Source organism: Chelonoidis abingdonii, chromosome 11 (assembly GCF_003597395.2).
Source record: "Chelonoidis abingdonii isolate Lonesome George chromosome 11, CheloAbing_2.0, whole genome shotgun sequence".
NCBI classification, from domain to species: Eukaryota; Metazoa; Chordata; order Testudines; family Testudinidae; genus Chelonoidis; species Chelonoidis abingdonii.
In genome coordinates this window covers 45,124,748-45,142,439 of record NC_133779.1, presented here as the reverse complement: position 1 = coordinate 45,142,439, position 17,692 = coordinate 45,124,748, and the positions used below count along the sequence as shown (strand labels likewise).

The 17,692-nt window shown below is 42.2% G+C and overlaps 1 protein-coding gene across 4 annotated transcripts in view; it reads right to left on the bottom strand.

The window, feature by feature from the left end:
* Positions 1 to 17,692, bottom strand: part of NUP210L (nucleoporin 210 like) — a 121,741-nt gene that overhangs the window by 26,501 nt on the left and 77,548 nt on the right. For 2 of the 4 annotated variants that reach the window (XM_032793656.2, XM_032793659.2), the window contains exons 1-16: positions 15,820 to 16,588; positions 14,821 to 14,914; positions 14,039 to 14,189; positions 12,846 to 12,978; positions 12,141 to 12,299; positions 11,530 to 11,598; positions 10,072 to 10,178; positions 8,919 to 9,059; positions 6,840 to 6,977; positions 5,781 to 5,936; positions 4,880 to 5,078; positions 4,379 to 4,524; positions 3,205 to 3,426; positions 2,498 to 2,671; positions 1,843 to 2,035; positions 288 to 376 (exon numbers count right to left, since the gene is read on the bottom strand). In XM_032793656.2, coding sequence (XP_032649547.1) covers positions 288 to 376; positions 1,843 to 2,035; positions 2,498 to 2,671; positions 3,205 to 3,426; positions 4,379 to 4,524; positions 4,880 to 5,078; positions 5,781 to 5,936; positions 6,840 to 6,977; positions 8,919 to 9,059; positions 10,072 to 10,178; positions 11,530 to 11,598; positions 12,141 to 12,299; positions 12,846 to 12,978; positions 14,039 to 14,189; positions 14,821 to 14,914; positions 15,820 to 15,913 — 2,265 coding nt within the window. In that variant the 5' untranslated portion in view covers positions 15,914 to 16,588. Of the gene's footprint in view, positions 1 to 287; positions 377 to 1,842; positions 2,036 to 2,497; positions 2,672 to 3,204; positions 3,427 to 4,378; positions 4,525 to 4,879; positions 5,079 to 5,780; positions 5,937 to 6,839; positions 6,978 to 8,918; positions 9,060 to 10,071; positions 10,179 to 11,529; positions 11,599 to 12,140; positions 12,300 to 12,845; positions 12,979 to 14,038; positions 14,190 to 14,820; positions 14,915 to 15,819; positions 16,590 to 17,692 lie in introns of those variants that run through there. The other 2 variants (XM_075071017.1, XM_032793662.2) reach the window with 2 other exon arrangements.

Sequence of the window (17,692 nt, the reverse complement as noted above, 5' to 3'; positions counted from 1 at the left end):
AAGTTACATTAGTATTCCCTCTAGTCACAAAACCTCAAACCTTCTCTTTTGCAGCACTTCTCCTAACTGGCTATGATGGCAGAAATAGGACTTTCCTCTTGAAAGAGGACAAAACCTAGTATTCAAACCAGAAAATAAAATTAGCTGCACAATCCTAACCTACTCAGCTCAATTTATCAGTAGACTGCAACAGTTTGCTAGACAGATAAGTCAGAGATTAAGCAACCCATACTATGCGTATCTCAGAAAGGTTTGAAAACGTGCCCCAAACGTCCTTTTCCACTCACTCTTGGACTGCCTCTCTCTGAATACATCACAAAGCTGACTCCAATCAGAATAGTCCCTTTGATGCGGTGCACCTCCAGGAGCTGATGCCCTATAAGCAATAGAAAGCAGAAATTTCACTGAAACGAGATGAAAAACAAACAAAAACAGCAATTCCAGGTAGGAATAAGAGTGAGTAGGATGCAATATTTGCAAATGAGGTTCATGAGCAGTAATTTCAGTGTTAAGAATTGGAAGCAATTAATTAATTGTTAGAAATCTGCTTGAATTGTTCTTGGACAGCTCCCTTGTGTGATACATTTAAAAACACACATCTATAATCCATTACCCATGCTATGTAGCACTGTTTGTCTGACATACCCCACCCACCCTGGAAGCAGGAGAAAATTCTGTTGGGAAAGGGTTAAGTGGGCGCTGCTGACTCACTTAGGCAGGTGGCTTGTTACTCCACATGCAGACATAAGCGGACTGGGACTGGCTCTCTAAAGAAATGATCTAGCGTGGGGGTGAACAAACATTTTGGCCTGAGGGCCAGATCTGGGTATGGAAATTGTATGGCGGGACATGAATGCTCACCAAATTGGAGGTTGGGGCACAGGATGAGGTGAGGGCTCCGGCTGAGGGTGTGGGCTCTGGGGTGGGGCCAGAAATGAAGAGTTCAAGGTGCAGGAAGCGGCTCTGGACTGAGGCAGGGGGTTGGGAGGTGGGGGGGGGGTGAGAGCTCTGTCTAGGGGTGTGGGCTCTGGGGTGGGGCCAGAAATGAAGAGTTCAAGGTGCAGGAAGCGGCTCTGGACTGAGGCAGGGGGTTGGGAGGTGGGGGGGGGGTGAGAGCTCTGTCTAGGGGTGTGGGCTCTGGGGTGGGGCTGGGGATGAGGGGCTGGGACTGAGGGGTTTGACTTGTGGGAAGGGAATCAGGGCTGGGCAGGCTCCAGGCAGCGCTTACCTCAAGTAGCTCCCAGAAGCAGCGGCATGTCCTCCCTCCTGTCTCCTATGTGGAGGCGCAGTCAGGCAGCTCTGTGCGCTGCCCTGTCCCCAGGTGCCACCCTGTCCGCAGGCACTGCCTCACAGCTCCCACTGGCCATGGTTCCTGGCCAATGGGAGCAGTGTGCAGAGCCCCCTGGCTGACCCTATGCATAGGAGCTGGAGAGGGGCATGCTGCTGCTTCTGGGAGCCACGTGGAGTGGGCTAAGGCCCTGACCCCACTCCCCGGCTGGAGCGCCGGACCCTGCTCCCCAGCAGGAGTTTGAGGGCCGGATGCAGCCCCTGGGCCATAGTTTGCCCACCTCTGATCTAGCGAGTAGGCTGAAAAGTCCTTAGGGAAGAACCTAGGAGGAGCCCAGCCTAGGGAGGAAACTTGAGGTTTGAGCTTAATTATGTTAAATTCTTTATTAATAAACCCAAAATCATTAAAGAAAGTGAAGCCCAGATATCATGGTGATGCATAGATATAGAGATGATATTAGGAGGAAAGAGAGAGAGAGAGTTTGAGCTAAATTCAGTGCTGGGGTAAGCAGGTGGAGCTTCATTGGAGTTCAGTGTATAAAACTGAATAGGTACCATGTAATCTGGTCTGTCCACTCCCATCATCCTTTGCTACCATCTGCATGGACTTTGAGTCAGTAAAGTGTGCGAGACTTTCATTGGCTGATTTCCACTCCAGCACCAGGGAGCTAAAGTTGTCAAACTTCCGCCGGTGCTGATCAAACACGGCCAACTCCAAAACTGTATTCCTCAAACTGGACACGGGGATCTACACCCAAAATAATAGAACTCAATCTCATTAGTAACTCAGAGCCTGATTCTAGAGGAAAACCACCTTGTACAATGCAGCCCATTGCCACCTTCATCTGAACAAGAGAGGTGCAGCCTAAGGAGACTACAGGGCCCAGGATGCTGTGATTCCTCTTTGGAGTTTTCTTATGCAGAGAATGAGTTATTGCCAAATTACACAGTAATTTGACATAATTACTCAGCCAGTTTGATGGGCAGAGGAACTGAGCAGGGACCATCAAAGTAGTTTCATTTGACAGAGGTGATTCCATCTTCAGATAATAGATTTCCTGATAAAAGCTATTAAATTATAAGTTAATGTGCTACACAAGCTTCATCTGGACATCAAACATATCACACGCATCATGGGTTTCTGATCACCCTACAAATGATTATAGGAAAGCAGTGTTATTCACTCTTTTTAAAACATATAAAGTCTTACCAGCTGTTTGTTGTGCTGAGGCAATGGGCAAGGCTGTGCACCTGCAGCTGTCTTGTACACTGGAGTCACAGACATACTGGCTGGATGAGCACAAATGAAAGTCACCTGCACAGTTTCCACGGCAGGACTAGGGTTCAGGACTCCTGGCTGATTACCTACTCGGAGTGTAAATACCTTCAAGGACATGCGAGGGAGATGGTTAACCAGCAGGCTTTTCAATTTCAGCTATACCCATGATTTCCTGTTGAACAGCATCCCAAAATGGGTTTATTTAAAGAAAACAAAAGCAAGACCATACTGGGGGTCAGGGGTTGTGATAAAGGTCTAGTTAATAAAAAAAACAGAAATACCGGGACTCAAAAACAAACATTCTATGGGAGAATCTCTAGAGGCCCAGAGTGTCCGGGGAGGCACCATCACTAATGAAGCATCTCTGCTCCGAATACTTTTAAGTATCAGATGCAGCAATACACTATCCCTTTTTGTATTTCCACAGCGAAGTGGACAGTAGGAGTTTCTAAAATGACTTTTCGGTACACAAGAGTCAAACTGTCCCTTAGTTAGACTGTGCTAGTGCAAGCCATGACCTTTCCTGTTAGGAGCAATGGAACATGTTTTTTCACACTGCATTGCTTTACATGTGAGATATTGGCCAATCTGTTGCCAGCTGGTTATTACATTGCAGAAAACTTAGGTGTTTTTCCTACCTGCTCCCCCAACTCCAGGCACAAAATCCGGTAAATGTACTGGTTCTGTTTCCTTTTAGTTGGCAGTCGGACCTGTGTAACTTCAATTTTTTCCTCATGCTCCACAGTCAATTCCAAGAAGAAACGAGATGGTTCCAAAACCCAAGGCCCCGGCCCTCCATCAAATACCATCTGCTTCACTGACTGCCAAGTCACCAACGCAACCTCCACTGGGTTTAGAGCCTGATCACACAAAGAGAAATTAGCAGACACTGCTATTTTAATATACAGGCTCAGCAAGGCCATACAAAAGGTAATGTCTATAATACAACCAATGGGCCTGATTCTCATTTACATTCGGGCTCCTTTAAACCACTTGGCAATGGAAGGGGCTTTTATGTGGAGCCAGCTAACCTCTGTCTGCCAGAAGCTGGGAATGGGCCCCAGGGGATGGATCACTTGATTCCCTGTTCTGTTCACTCCCTCTGGGGTACCTGGCATTGGCCACTGTCGGAAGACAGGATACTGAGCTAGATGGACCTTTGGTCTGACCCAGTATGGCCATTCTTATGTTCTTATGGAGGCCCAAAAGGTTGAGAAACTACACATTATTATAGGAAGAGGCCATTTGCTATTGGATCTGGGTTGGACTATACTGAGCTAGCTGTAAGAAAACTAATACTATATATAATAATCTGCACCAAAAATAAAAAAAAGACTCCCTACTGAAATAGAGGACCTGTCAGACATATTTGATGGTTTTTTCACAAAAGGAATTTATTCAATCCTCTGAGTCTGGTGCATGGTAGTTGCAAAGTATGGTTTCAACTGTGGGCAGGTGTAATGTTAAGGAAAAAGAGATATGGGAGGAACTTCCTCCTCCCAGAGAAAATATAGCAACATTTCAGGGTGATATACTTTAAACTCCCTGCTCCAAGGGACTTGCCAAATGTTAATTAGTAAAGCCTCACAAATCCCTCAATGGGGAAGGGGTAAAGTACCCTCTCCTTCTGACCACAATTCCATGACAACATGAATGTGGCACGTAGCCCACAACAGGAGGGAAGTGTGCACTAGCATCTGCCTCACTACCATCAGTGGGTTCACTCCAGAAGGAAATATGTGAAGACAGCAAAGACAGAAGAATGACTCAAATAGTAGGGAAGGAAGTAGAGAGAGGGGAGCACCTCCTCACCTTGAGAGGCTCATAAGCAGCAAATGTGGCACTGGTTTCAAAATACTCCTGGAACACTGTCACGCTCACCATTACTAAAGTGTGTCCCAAGGACTTTGCTGCTAACTGGATACTGGAGCAGAATGTCAGGCCAGGTTTCTGATTACCTGTAAATTTGAGACCATTTTTTCAGTACTTTCTACATCTCCGATGAGCAGGGCTGATGTCTAGACACAGGGTTACGGCTGTAATGGAATCCATGACTTCCCAATTTTTTCCTAAATGTTCCCAGACTGTCCCCCTCTCTCCACTCATCCTGTCCCCGTTAACTGTTGGAAGAGTCAAATTATACAGTTCCAGATATTATGACAGGATGGCTATCCCTCTGTCTAGACCTTGTGACTGGTTGACACAATACTCAAACTGGAAAACAAGGAATGACACTTTGGGAAATAAATTATAAATGGACTTTGCAAACAGGTATTTTAAAAAGTGATCAAATTTGGAGCTCATCTATCTTACCCTCTTCAGCAAGGATGAAGACTCCTTGCTTATCCATGCTTATGTCCAGGGCTAAGAGAGAGCAGTCCGTAAAAGCAATGGTCTCCCTTGTCTCCCTATCGGTGTGGTACATCATGAGCGGAACTTCCAAAACTTGGCCAATCTCAATGTCTGCATGAAATGGCAAAATCTCCATCTTCGTCAATTTCAAGACATACACCTGCACTGACCAAGAGTCTCAGTCAGCAAAGTAGGAAGGGTTAGATCCTCCAGGGTTAGAATCAAGTCACACTGCAAAGTGCCGCGGGTTCAAGAAGGAAACCGAGAATCGCTCATGAGAGGCAGACAGAGTACACAAAAGTGGAGGCCACCTCTGGCTTAGCAGCTGAATTCCACTTGCAGCCTTAATCGTATAGGCAGAATTCCACTGTACAGGTTTAAGAGATTCAGTTACAGCTGATTTTATTGTTACTGTACCACACCAGGCACTCAAATAAATCTTAATATTGTTGTGCTCAGCAGACAATTGTTAATATGCTGGTAAGAAGTCTGTGCTTAACAAACAAACAGCAATAACACTGGGGGGTGATTCCACTCCCTCCCTCCAGTGAGTATCAGGAGTAACTCATCTGAAGTGCTGAACTGCAGTGTAAGTCAGAGAAGAATCAAATCCAACATTACTAAACAGGTGCCCATCATCAACTTTGCTCTTCAGATACAAGTTTTAGATTTCTAAACCTGGATAAGCAACCCCCTCTAGGGTGACCAGACAGCAAATGTGAAAAATCGGGATGGGGTGGGGGTAATAGGAGCCTATAAAAGAAAAAGACCCAAAAATCGGGACTGTCCCTATAAAATCAGGACATCTGGTCACCCTAACCCCCTCTGTCACTGAAGCAAGATTTGTGAGGGAAAGACTTGCCTTTATTTCTCCATAATGGAAGGGGTTCTGCACGTCTCTGGCCTGTATTGTGCTCTGCCCTCTGACCACCCCGGCAGTCACTACTCCTTTTATGGTGACTGTGACTATAGTCTGATTGGAAGAGGTCCACGTGAAATTGCCACTGCCTCCTTCTATCTATGAAACAGCAGAGGATAGAAAAGGTAAACAGTTCGGATTACCAAAGTACTAGAGCAGAAGGATTGTGTGCAGGGATCAAGATTAGTGTTAATTCTTTGGCAAACTGTGTGCCTGAGCTGATTTGGCTGTGGAACAACACGCTAATAGGGTAAAAATAAAGTAATAACAGCATTTCTTCAGTTCCTTTCATCTGAGGATCTCAAAGCACTTCACCTGCATTCATTAAGTCTCACAATCTCCCTATAAGGGGGGGTAGGAAAGTAGAAACCATACAGGCACAAATGAGACACAGGAAAGTTTTTTACCTAAGGCAAGTCAGTGGCACAGTCGGGAACAGAACAGTGAAAGAAGGTTGTTCACGGCCCCCTTTTCTAGCAGCTTATGCAATACAGCTTAGAATGATACAGGAATCCAGTGGGCTTGAAGACTGTGTAGCCAGACTAAAGATAAGTGGTGCTAGAAACATGGGTGCATGATCAGTAAAGGGAACAAGAAGAGATGACAGGAGGAAAAAAGCCTTGGAGAAACAGAATCAGAAGGAGCAGTTTAGGACAAAGGTAAAATGTGACCACCTGTGAGGGAGGGAAAGCAAACAAGCCTGGTGAGGAAGGGTGGGGCTTGCAGAGGGGTTAAAGGAAAGCACTAGTCATCTGCCTGTGATGTTGCTAGCATGGGGGCCTGCTCCTGTCCCCAGTAAATACAATGAGCATTTTGCCCTTTATTTTAATGGGTGCAAGATCAGGCTAGCAAAGAAGCAAAGGCTGTCACAGCCCTCTCACTTGCCACTGAGGATACTCACAGGGTCTCTATTTGGCTAGAAATAAATAAGCTTTTTTTCTGGAAGGGGCTCTCATGTCAAAGAGGTCTTCTTCCCGATGTTCCACATCATATATACTTCACCTGAACTTTGTACCGATACAAGATTTCCATGGGATGGTGTGGAAATGCAAGGAAGGAGGGTGTCAGCTTGATTGGAAAGTAAATCTTCACCTCCTGTTCATGGCTGATTGGGACAAGTAAGTAATCCTCAGAGCCAGCCTACAGGCACAAAACAAGGAACAATAATCTTTCAAGCAAAGATGCCACCCCACTCACAAAAGTGGTAAACTAGTGCTTAACTGCCTGTACAAGGAGGTAACACAGGGGTTCTCAAACTGGAGGTCAGGACCCCTCAGGGGGTTGCGAGGTTATTACATAGGGAGTCACGAGCTGTCAGCCTCCACCCCAAACCGCACTTTGCCTCCAGCATTTATAATGGTGTTAAGTATATAAAAAAGTGTTTTTAATTTATTGTGGGGGAGGGGTCGCACTCAGAAGCTTGCTATATGAAAGAGGTCACCAGTACAAAAGTTTGAGAACCACTGAGGTAACAGCATGGGGCAGCAGTGCAGACAATGCATACCACGCTCCTCCCTTCAAGCTGCAGACAAATTTGACACTTTGTGAAGCAACAATGGTTCCTATTTATATTGATTATCTGGAAAACAAGGTGGAATAAGGAACACTGTGTTTCTGCTTTAAGACACTTGTTTTTTTCTTTTTTGTATAAGCTTAATCAAAATTCCCCCCAAACAGCAGTAATACCTCCAGCTGTTCCCAACAGCTGTTGCCTCATGTGTAAAACTATAGGAGATAATCAAACACTACACGACTGATAAATTTACAGTACGTCACCAAACAGAGGGAGAGGAGGCAAAATCTAGATTTCATAAAAGGAAGACTGCCGCGACTGTTATAAAAACAAAAATAGAATACTATAGAAAAGCAGTCCTTAATGCTCCTGTTTGTATGGTCTATAGGACAAGTAAGCACACTTGCTGCTAGCAGAGAATTAAAAGAGAAGAAATAACACAAAACTGCACTTTACTTCAAATTTAGAGCAAGCACAGAGAAATCCCAGCCACTTAATTACACCAAGACCTCTCATTTGTTCAAAGGCATTTGGAAGAGAACATTACAACTGGACAGAAACCACCAGCCAGCTTAATGGGCTAAACCAAGAATTCATTTACTCAAGCCTATCAATCCAAGAGACGTATATTGTCCTCAGTGCCCATTCAGTTCCATTAGAGATGTTCCCCAGATCAAGGGCCGCATGTGGCCTTAATCTGTGCATATTAAGCAGACTTCTGCAAAATCTTCCCTATATGACATATTTACTAAAGCCTGGAATTGAACAGGCTTGAACATGTTTGATACATTAAAAATACATGATCCCTAACTAATGCTTAATAGGTCATTTTCTTTTACTTATTGTCTATCTGCTGATTTTAAGTAAGGTTCTTTAAAGGGGAAGTATAACTCGCTTCTTTAGTCAGTTTGAACAGTATCCTGGGAGTTACAAATGAAAAAGGTCTAACAGGGTCCGCATCTTGTCCATCCTATGAACAGCGCAAGATAGTTCCCTACACTATGTTCTCAAGGGCTGTGTCCAGTTCAGTTTTGAAATATCCTGAGCAATGCATCTTCCATCATTTCCGTTGGCAGACAATTTACAGCTTTTCCTGATAATCAACGTACATTTTCCTTTTCTTCATTTTACCCCCTTACTCCTGTTTGTCACCCCTAGTGTAGGAAAAAGTGCAGCATTAAAGCAGCTAAGTGAAACCTATTGATCTTCAGGACTACCTAGTTCAATTAGCCATGGCATTTCTCTCTAGTCCTTAGATTTCATGTCTTTGAGGAAATCACACTGTCCTTCAGAGAGAGCTCGCTATCCCAGGAGGAGATGCTTATCCACACAGGTTTTAATAGGACGATCTGCTACGATTCAAAGTAAATAAGGCATTAGCAATATACCCATAACTTGAAACATACAGGAGTTCGGCTTATACGTTTGTGAACAGTAATATCATAGGGTCTGAGTCAACACCCATTAAAATCAATGGGAGTCTTTCCACTCACTTTAATGGGCACTGGATCAACTCTTTAGGCAACAGCAAATTCTGGAAAGGGAAGGGTACAACCTTCACTTCTTACCTGTAGAAGAACAGATAGCAGGGCAGCTTTTATTACTGTGATACCCTCCTTCTGGACTTGAACTATATGGTAAGAACCATTAACAGAAGACAAGAACTCTTCAAAATACAACTTGGGAAACTGGTGAGTTATTCTGAGGTTCTGCAAAACAACAAAAACCAGAAACCAGTGAAGAACCCACTTCCCAGAGAAATTGGATCCATGTTCTATCAGAAGAATCGCAAGACATAGAGATAGAGAAATCTGCAAAGCCACAAGTGCACACACACACATGCTGGGTGTTCCCAGAGTTCGGAAACCAACATGGTTATGAAACAACTATAAGCCAGGAGTGCCTTCTGGATACAGCTGGGTAAATGAAGGGCCCAGTCATCTTACTTTGGTTTCTGTATTGGACTGAAGAACATTTTTTCTTAAGGAAATGACCTGTTAGGAGAACAACTTCTACAAATCCCCAGGAGTTAAGGAAACATCGTCATTGCTATTTTAATTACATTGAAACAGAAGTCTCAAGGTGGTTTAAGTGACTTGCATAAGGTCACTATAAGCCACTGGCAGACAGCTCAGACTATCACCAATAAGATCTAGCTCTTATATAGCACTTTTCACAGTAGATCTCAAAGCACTTGACAATCTTTAACGTATTTAGCCTTACAACACCTCTGTGAGGTCAGGCAGTGTTATCACCCCGTTTCTGACAGATGGGGAAGTGTGGCACAGAGAAGCTAAGTGACTTGTTTGAGGTCAGACAGGAAGTCTGTGGCACAGCAGGGCACTGAACCCAGTTGTCCCGACTCCTAGGCTAGTGCCCAACCACTGAAGCTTCCTTCTTTTCAATAAACCAGGCTGCCTTTCTCCTAGCAGACTCTCCCTGCGTGCTGAAGCTCCCCTAAATGCAAAGGCATAAGAAAAATTACATTTATTAGAAGACTACAGCTTCTAAATGAAGATGGTAGTTTAAATTTGAAAACAAGTTATCCTCTCTTTAGTAACATCACATTAAGCTGAGTTCCAGAGACGTGAATACTTCTCAATTCTAAACATCTGAAGAATAAGCTATTTCCAAGACTTTGAAAGGATCTGAATCCCTCAATTGTTGCAGCTGTGGGTCTGTAAGGAATAAGCACAACAGACCCTTCCCCCACATACTCACATCAGATAAATAGACTTTAGTGCTGGATTTATCATACACCTCAACAGTGATTGTATATGCTCGCTTCACTTCTAGAACCCACCTGTCTCCTGGGTGAACACTGAAACCTGAAATAAAATGTAGAAGAAAGGTGGCCTGTTAAAAGAAAGAAAATCATTTAATAAAAACCCAGCTAGGTTTCAGTTTAATTAATTTAATGTTGGTGAAAGGTGCTGCACTAATAGCTTTGAAGACTGCAGCCCTCTTTTTATCCCCTAAATGGTAGAACACAGGTAACAGTAAATGCAAATTTCTCTGCAATGCTTCTTACTCCTACTCTGGACCACACACAGAAGCAAAAAGGAAGCGTGCAGTAAATTCTTTCCTGGGCCAGTAAAGGGGCACACCAGTGCCAACAGAAGTGGTGAGTTTTGTGATGCAGGCATCTGTTGCTGCAAAATGAACAGAGACTCAACAGCCAATCAGGTGGTGGTAATTTCATGGTCACTATGCATTTACTCTGGATGAGAACTTGTGACCCAAAAGGGTCCATCATTACCCATCCCTTAAACAATCCAGTCCCTCTTCTCAATATTTCTTGAGCTCCAGACAACTCTCCTATGGAAAACAGCTCTGTAAACAGCATAGTTACTTTTAATAATGTAGCACGACTGCATAGGTTCATACAGCAACTGAGACGAGTTATTTCCAACTCCGGTGCCCATTCTGTGCCGTTAATCTTTAAGTTTAACTAACTCCTCTAAATTACATAGCAGGCAACTAGCTAGATTTCTGCGATGTGAATATGAAAGATTGAATTTTCAAGCCCACGTACCTGGAAGGAGACAAGCAAAGTCTCCTTTTTCAATAAGACATAGTCTTATCCTACTATCATGACCTATTTCTTTCACGAAGTGAGGCTAACTGATAATAAGAATGATCTTTTCATTTACAGAAGGCATTTCACTCGTACGGTTCAAAGTGCTTTATACAAAGCAATCATACAAATTGTGTGTGCATTATATCACTCTGCCTGTTAATTAATGCAGTCAGGTGCAAAACATGGCAAGTGTTGGAATTTTACCGTAACACAAGCTTTTAACCCTCTAACACCTAATTATTTGAAAATAGCCCTAAATGAAGTATACAATAAACAAAATATGCAAAAATTAATAAGAGGAAGCTTGAAATAGCATGGGGTTATTTTCTTTAACAGATATATAAGTTTTCTGTAAACTATATGAACAATTTATTTTTACATTTCTTATTAAAACAGAACACATATATAGAGCTGTAAACTTACACAACACTTTACAAACAAGGACAGCAGGTTTCTGTGTGATAGACGTAAAACAGATTCTAACATGAGCAACGCGATCATGTAATTAAGTCACTTTTTTAAAAGTCAAACATTTTATTGGTCAATAACATGAAGCAGTAAGAGTTTAAAAATCAAGCTTTTATCTTCTGATTAATTACCTAGAAATCCAGCTTCTACGACATAGACAGTGCAGTTTGGAAGTCCAGATGCAGCTCGCATGTGAATATCTTAGTTTGCGTATAAAGAAGAAATTCAGTCTTATTGTAAAAAAAAGAGTAGGAGGGACGTATGGGAGCAACAGAAGCCTTTAAATAACCCATATATCCTTGGACTCCGTAAGCCCATAAATGTGGGAACCTGGGAACTGTGTGGGAACTGAAGTCAGTGGGTGTCTTTCTATTGACTTCAATGAGAACTGGACTGTGAACCTGGCAAAGAGGCTCATTCTCATTCCAGAAGCATCACAGGTGATGGAGTTGAGCGAGGAGGTGAGTGATGGGTACTGGCCAAAAAGAACCAATGATATTGACCTTGAAGTGGATGAAGGAATATGTCATCATGGCTAGCCTGAAGAACGGATGGGGCTGAAGGGAGGAAGGGAGTTACCCCAAGAAGTTCTAGAATTCTCCGAGGTGTTGCAGGGTGGGGCGTCACCAGATCTGCTTTCTGAAGCATGGCTTTACTTAATTGAGGTCTGACATGCTTAGGAAAGAGAACGGCCACAGTAATAAAGAAGGCTGACATGGTTACAACTTTATTTCAAGGATACTTTTATGAACAAAGACCAGACTAATCTGTCCCAACTGCACTGCTGTCACTGTGGCTGTGCCCACATCCAGTCTGGCCACCGGAATAAGATCAGACCCACCAGGTGCAACAATAGGGTCACGGAGTTCAAGCTCATAATGTTCAAGAGGCAGCTCTACTTCTGGAAGAAATAAGTTACTTTTTAAACCGGTTATTTCACACTCGTCTACTGTCTTACACAAGATTCTCTCTTTAGAAAGGCACAAATGGGGGTTCCTGACACCAAAGAAGTAACCCCCCAACACACAAGGGCAGAAATATGTTAGCCCTGAATATCACCAAATAGCTGTGTGGAAGCTTTAACAGCCTTGCTTCGTGAACACTGCGTGCATCAAGTATCTGGAGTTCAAATGTTCTACTGCCACAAACTGAAGCACTGTTCCACCCAATAGTCATTGGCCTCTATACAGCGGCATCCATTGCTATTATGATTTGAGTTCTTCTGTAGGACACAGACCCATCACAAGGGACATTAGACATGCATGGAAAACATCTGTTTCATGGGGTTTCAGGGTTAAGTTTAACCCTGGCTTCCCCAGGAGTCAGGAACAGCAACTGCACGAAAGTGAAATACCATCTGTGCATGAAACTTTAACTTTTGTAATTTCACTTAGAAAAAATTTCTGAAGATTTTGGGAAACTTGAAGGTATTAAAAAAAGAATTTACCTGTGATCTTTCCCTGTACAATTTTAGCAACTTGGTACTGAATGTAGGCTCCAACCAGAAGGTAAATATCATAGGATGGTATTAGGAATATATTCTCCAGAACCAACAGACGCACCAGTGCAGCAGCTACTTTCTAATGGGAGACAGATAGAAACCAGAAGCTTACTACCACTCTGCAAAAACTGGATAGAAATGTGTGAGAGACCACAGCTCCCACAAGGCTTCAATACAAGTTTAAACAATCAAAAGTAAAAATAACACTTGGTTTTAATGGGCAAAAGATTTGCCATGGTTGTGAAAGCAGTGTCAAAAGCAAGAGGGAAACTAGTTTGACATTGGCCAGACATCCCACCCTGTCAATATCACTCTGTAATTTTTCAGCAAGAGGGCCACCAGCAGCAGGAGATTTCAAAATTAAAATTCTATTATTAAAAATATTATTTTAAAATAAATTTCAGTTACTCATGGGAAAAAGTGTCTCACCATTTGAACCTTCTGCCTGCTAGATACAGTAAAATGTGGCAATTTTCTTTTAAAGGATAGTCAGCGTGAACTCTAGTTAATTAAAACAAAGGTTAAAAGTAGTTTCAGATACTACATCTGCCCAAGTTCTCTTGCTCATTTTTGTGGTTTTACAATCACATTCTTTTTTTTTTTTAATGTTTTCTTTCTTCTGTTGCTATGTGAAAGACTCCCACAACCAACAAAAAATATTGAATTAATCATTTTGGGACCATAACAGTGAAACTGACTATCCACCAAATGCTGACAAATGCAGTAACCAAATTTTTTTTTGGGGGGGGGGGGGGGGGGGGGGAAAAAAAAGTACTTTCCACCAACCTCTTAGTTACAATAGTCTTGTTGTTTTTTTTATCGCTATTGTTACAGACAAGTTCAGACAGAAATGTTATTTTTTAATCGAGTGTCCTCTTAACCCACTATACATGGTATATTATATTTTAGGGATTTATAGATCAATTTATTTCTCAATACCGTACTATCAAAACTCTCCAAATGTATACATTTTACATGGAAAATGGTTTGAATGGTGTCATTGCCTATAACTTCTGAAAGACAAGTAACGGTACTGATGGTAAAGAAAATACAATTTTAACAAGCGTATGCCTGGAACTGCAATCTACCTAAGGCACAAGTTTTGTTTTAAAGGTGGGAAATCTATAATAAGAATTCACCTTATAAGTTGGTTCCTGAATTCGGACCTTTATGATAGCTGCACCAGTTTTGATGCCTGATACCAGAGTCCTATCCCCTTGTTTTCCTGCTTGTTCCATCTCGACAATGTAGTCTGGTGGGGAATACTCTGCTTCACAGTATTTTAAAATCCTAAAAAGACCAAACTAGGCTTTTATAGGTAGAAAAGGATCTCCATGATCATTTCAGTTTATATTTTCAGTATGCATGGGTGTATACAAATGTTTTAGTAATCGAGGGACAAACTTTACAGGATTATGTGGAACGAGGACCTATGTTAGCCAGAATAAAGAGACAAAACCCTATAACTTCTATATTAATATGTGCACATTTATTAATCACCAAGTCAGGGAGACAACAGACCTCCCTCCGTGTACAGGGCAATAGAACAGAGTAAGGTAATAGCTACACAGATAGCTGAAGCTAATCCACTACAGAATCCTTCACCTGCACTCAGTGTCTACTTATTACAGATATGCAGACCACAAGTACTCTTTCAGCCAGCTTCTGCTGCATCTGACTTTACCAGCAGCAGTACTTCTGTGTGACTGAAGAGTCAGTCCATAAACTTAGAAATCTGTATCCAGGTCTATCACTGACTCACTGTTACCTTGAGAAAACAAATTCTCTTCTCTGCATTCCCATTTACCCACAAGTAAAAAGGATATAATAGTACTTCCTACCCCACTGTGAGATGCTGGGATGAAAGGTGCTATAGAAATGCAACAGATAGTATTTAATAATTATTCTAAATATAAGTTACCTAATTTTGCTAGACAGTTCTAAGCCTTCCATGTCATCATCCTTAGCAATGCTCCACTCAAATGTCATTCCTGACAAACTACTGAATGTGTTTCCTGAAGACAGAAACCAAACAGACAGATTCAGAAACATGTGCTGGTGAATACATGTTTTTAGGTATGGAGTCCTACACATCTAAATGTGTTAATCTATCTTCTACTGTCTACTGCTGTGAGAACAGGGAAAACCCTGCATTATTACTATGCCACCACCAACTGTCCTTAGGTTTCCTTACTCCTCACATCCAGTTACAGAACTGTGAACAAACAGGCCACAGGCCCATGTTCCAGGTGTGGAATATTTCTGATGACAACTCTCTCTTCTTAATCTTGTATACTTGCCCATGCCCATTATATTCCAAAATATTTCTGACCATATCCAGCTTCTCCCTAAATACAAACACACAAACCCATGTACACGTAGACAAAAAACCAAACTAGGATGAAAAGAACATTATTTTATTTGCATGCTGGAATGAGCATATAACAGTTTTAAACAATTATTCGTAAATCAGCGCTGTGGTTGGCGATAATAGCAAAGAAAACAAGAATTCTGGCTACTGTTATCTAGGTTTTTATACCAGTTTTATTAGTGTGGCATCTGAGAACCTTGCAATGTCACAGAGTTGTTACGCTCTCACGAAGAGGGATACTACTTTTACTCAGCAGTCATTATATGCACTCCAAATGAAAGATAAACAGAAGTACAATAAATTCTCAAATTAAAACATATTAGGAACTAGTTAGAAACAGGCATATTTTCTCTATCTCAAAATTACATAGCACATGAAATATAGGATTTTGTGATATGCCCAAAAGTTTCTACATTAGGGATGGGAACAAAATCTGCTACATATCAGAATATATTCTTTAAAAAGCTCAAATTAAGGGATGCCTTTGTTTCTCAGGAGGGAGAGTTTATTCCTTGGAGTTGCCCCAGAAGTTTGTCCTGTATACAGTACCTTCAACATCGAGAGCTCTCACGGTTAATTCAAGTGGAGAATCTTCCACATATATTTCTCGGGTTCGGGAGATAATTTCGATACTGTTTATCATATCGACAATGATGTCACAACGCAGTAAATGGCCTGTCACTAAAATGTGAGAATAAATGAATGTGTCTTAATTCAACATCCCCTAAGTCTATGTTGATTTCCCAAATCTTGAGAAGGCAGTACTACTGAAAACAAACAAAAACAAAACAAAACAAGTGGTAATTCTTATCAGTGGGGGGAGGAGGAAGCACCTTTGTAGAAAAGCACAAGTTCCTCAACAAAGTCCCTGATAAGCCCATTCTGGGACTATGATGGGCATGGATGTTACACTGTTATACTTTTTGCTTTTATCCTTCCTTGAGCCACATGCAGACTGTGGTGTGCCCACTATATGTCACTGTCATTTTGCACGTACATCACTCAAATCTGTGGTTTTGGAACGAATAATGAAATACACCACAGTTCCACATCCTGCACTATTAAAATTAGATGGGTCAAAGCACTAGTACCGCAGTGCCCAATCCTATGCCTCTCTTTGGGAAGGACTGGATGATTTCATGAGCCTATTCTATCTCAGCCCTGGAAGTCCCTACTAGACACCCAATTCATAGATTCCTAGACTCTAGGACTGGAAGGGACCTCGAGAGGTCATCGAGTCCAGTCCCCTGCCCTCATGGCAGGACCAAATACTGTCCAGACCATCCCTGATAGACATTTATCTGACCTACTCTTAAATATCTCCAGAGATGGAGATTCCACAACCTCCCCTAGCAATTTATTCCAGTTTTAACTACCCTGACAGTTTAGGAACTTTTTCCTAATGTCCAACCTAACTTCCTTGCTGCGTTTAAGCCAAGGCTTCTTGTTCTGTCATTAGATGCTAAGTGTGAACAAGTTCTCCCTCCTCCTGATTGACACCCTTGTAGATACCTGAAAACTGATATCATGTCCCCTCTCCAGTCTTCTCTTTTTCAAACTAATAAACCCAATTCTTTCAGCCTCCTTCATAGGTCATGTTCTCAAACCTTTACTCATCTTATTGCTCTCTCTGGACCCCTCCAATCTCTCCACACTTTCCTGAAATGCGGTGCCCAGAACTGACACAATACTTCCAGTTGAGGCCTAACCAGCGCAGAGTAGAGCGGAAGAATGATTCTCGTGTCTTGTTTACAAACACACCTGTTCATGCACCCAGAATTACGTTTGCTTGTTTTTGCAACAATATCACACGTTGACTCATATTTGACTTGTGCTCGCACTAGTGACCCCTCCTCTTCCCTTATCATCGTTGCTCTTTACACACCTACAAGCTCCTCAGCGTATAACTAACGCGCATTGAGCTTTGTGGCCTGTGGTAGACTGCAGTAGACAGCAAAGCTTTTTGCGAACAATGGTACCATTCTCGTAATGGGCTCAATGGTGATGTACATGCGGGGAATACCTGGAAAACAGAAGAGCTGAATTTTTCTATTCTTATTTTTATATCTGGCAAAATAAGGGAGGTGCAGATTTTTTTCAGTATATTGCAGATGGATTAACATCAGATGGAACTGAAACTTAGAATCAGGAAGTGTCTTGGGAAATGCTACCCTGGTATGAGTGAGCTGCATGCTATCGGAGAGGATATATAGGAACTGCCATATTGGATCAGACTAGGGATTCATTTAAGAAAAGTACCCTGTCCACCACAAAGTCAGTACCAGTTGGTTCAAGGATTTGCAACAGACAGTTATGGAATGCCCACTCCCAGGAAATGTTTCTTCCTAACTCGCAACAGTTGAGGTTGCTTAAGCCCCAAGAATAAGGGTTACATCACTTCCAAAATTGTGCAGGTTTATTT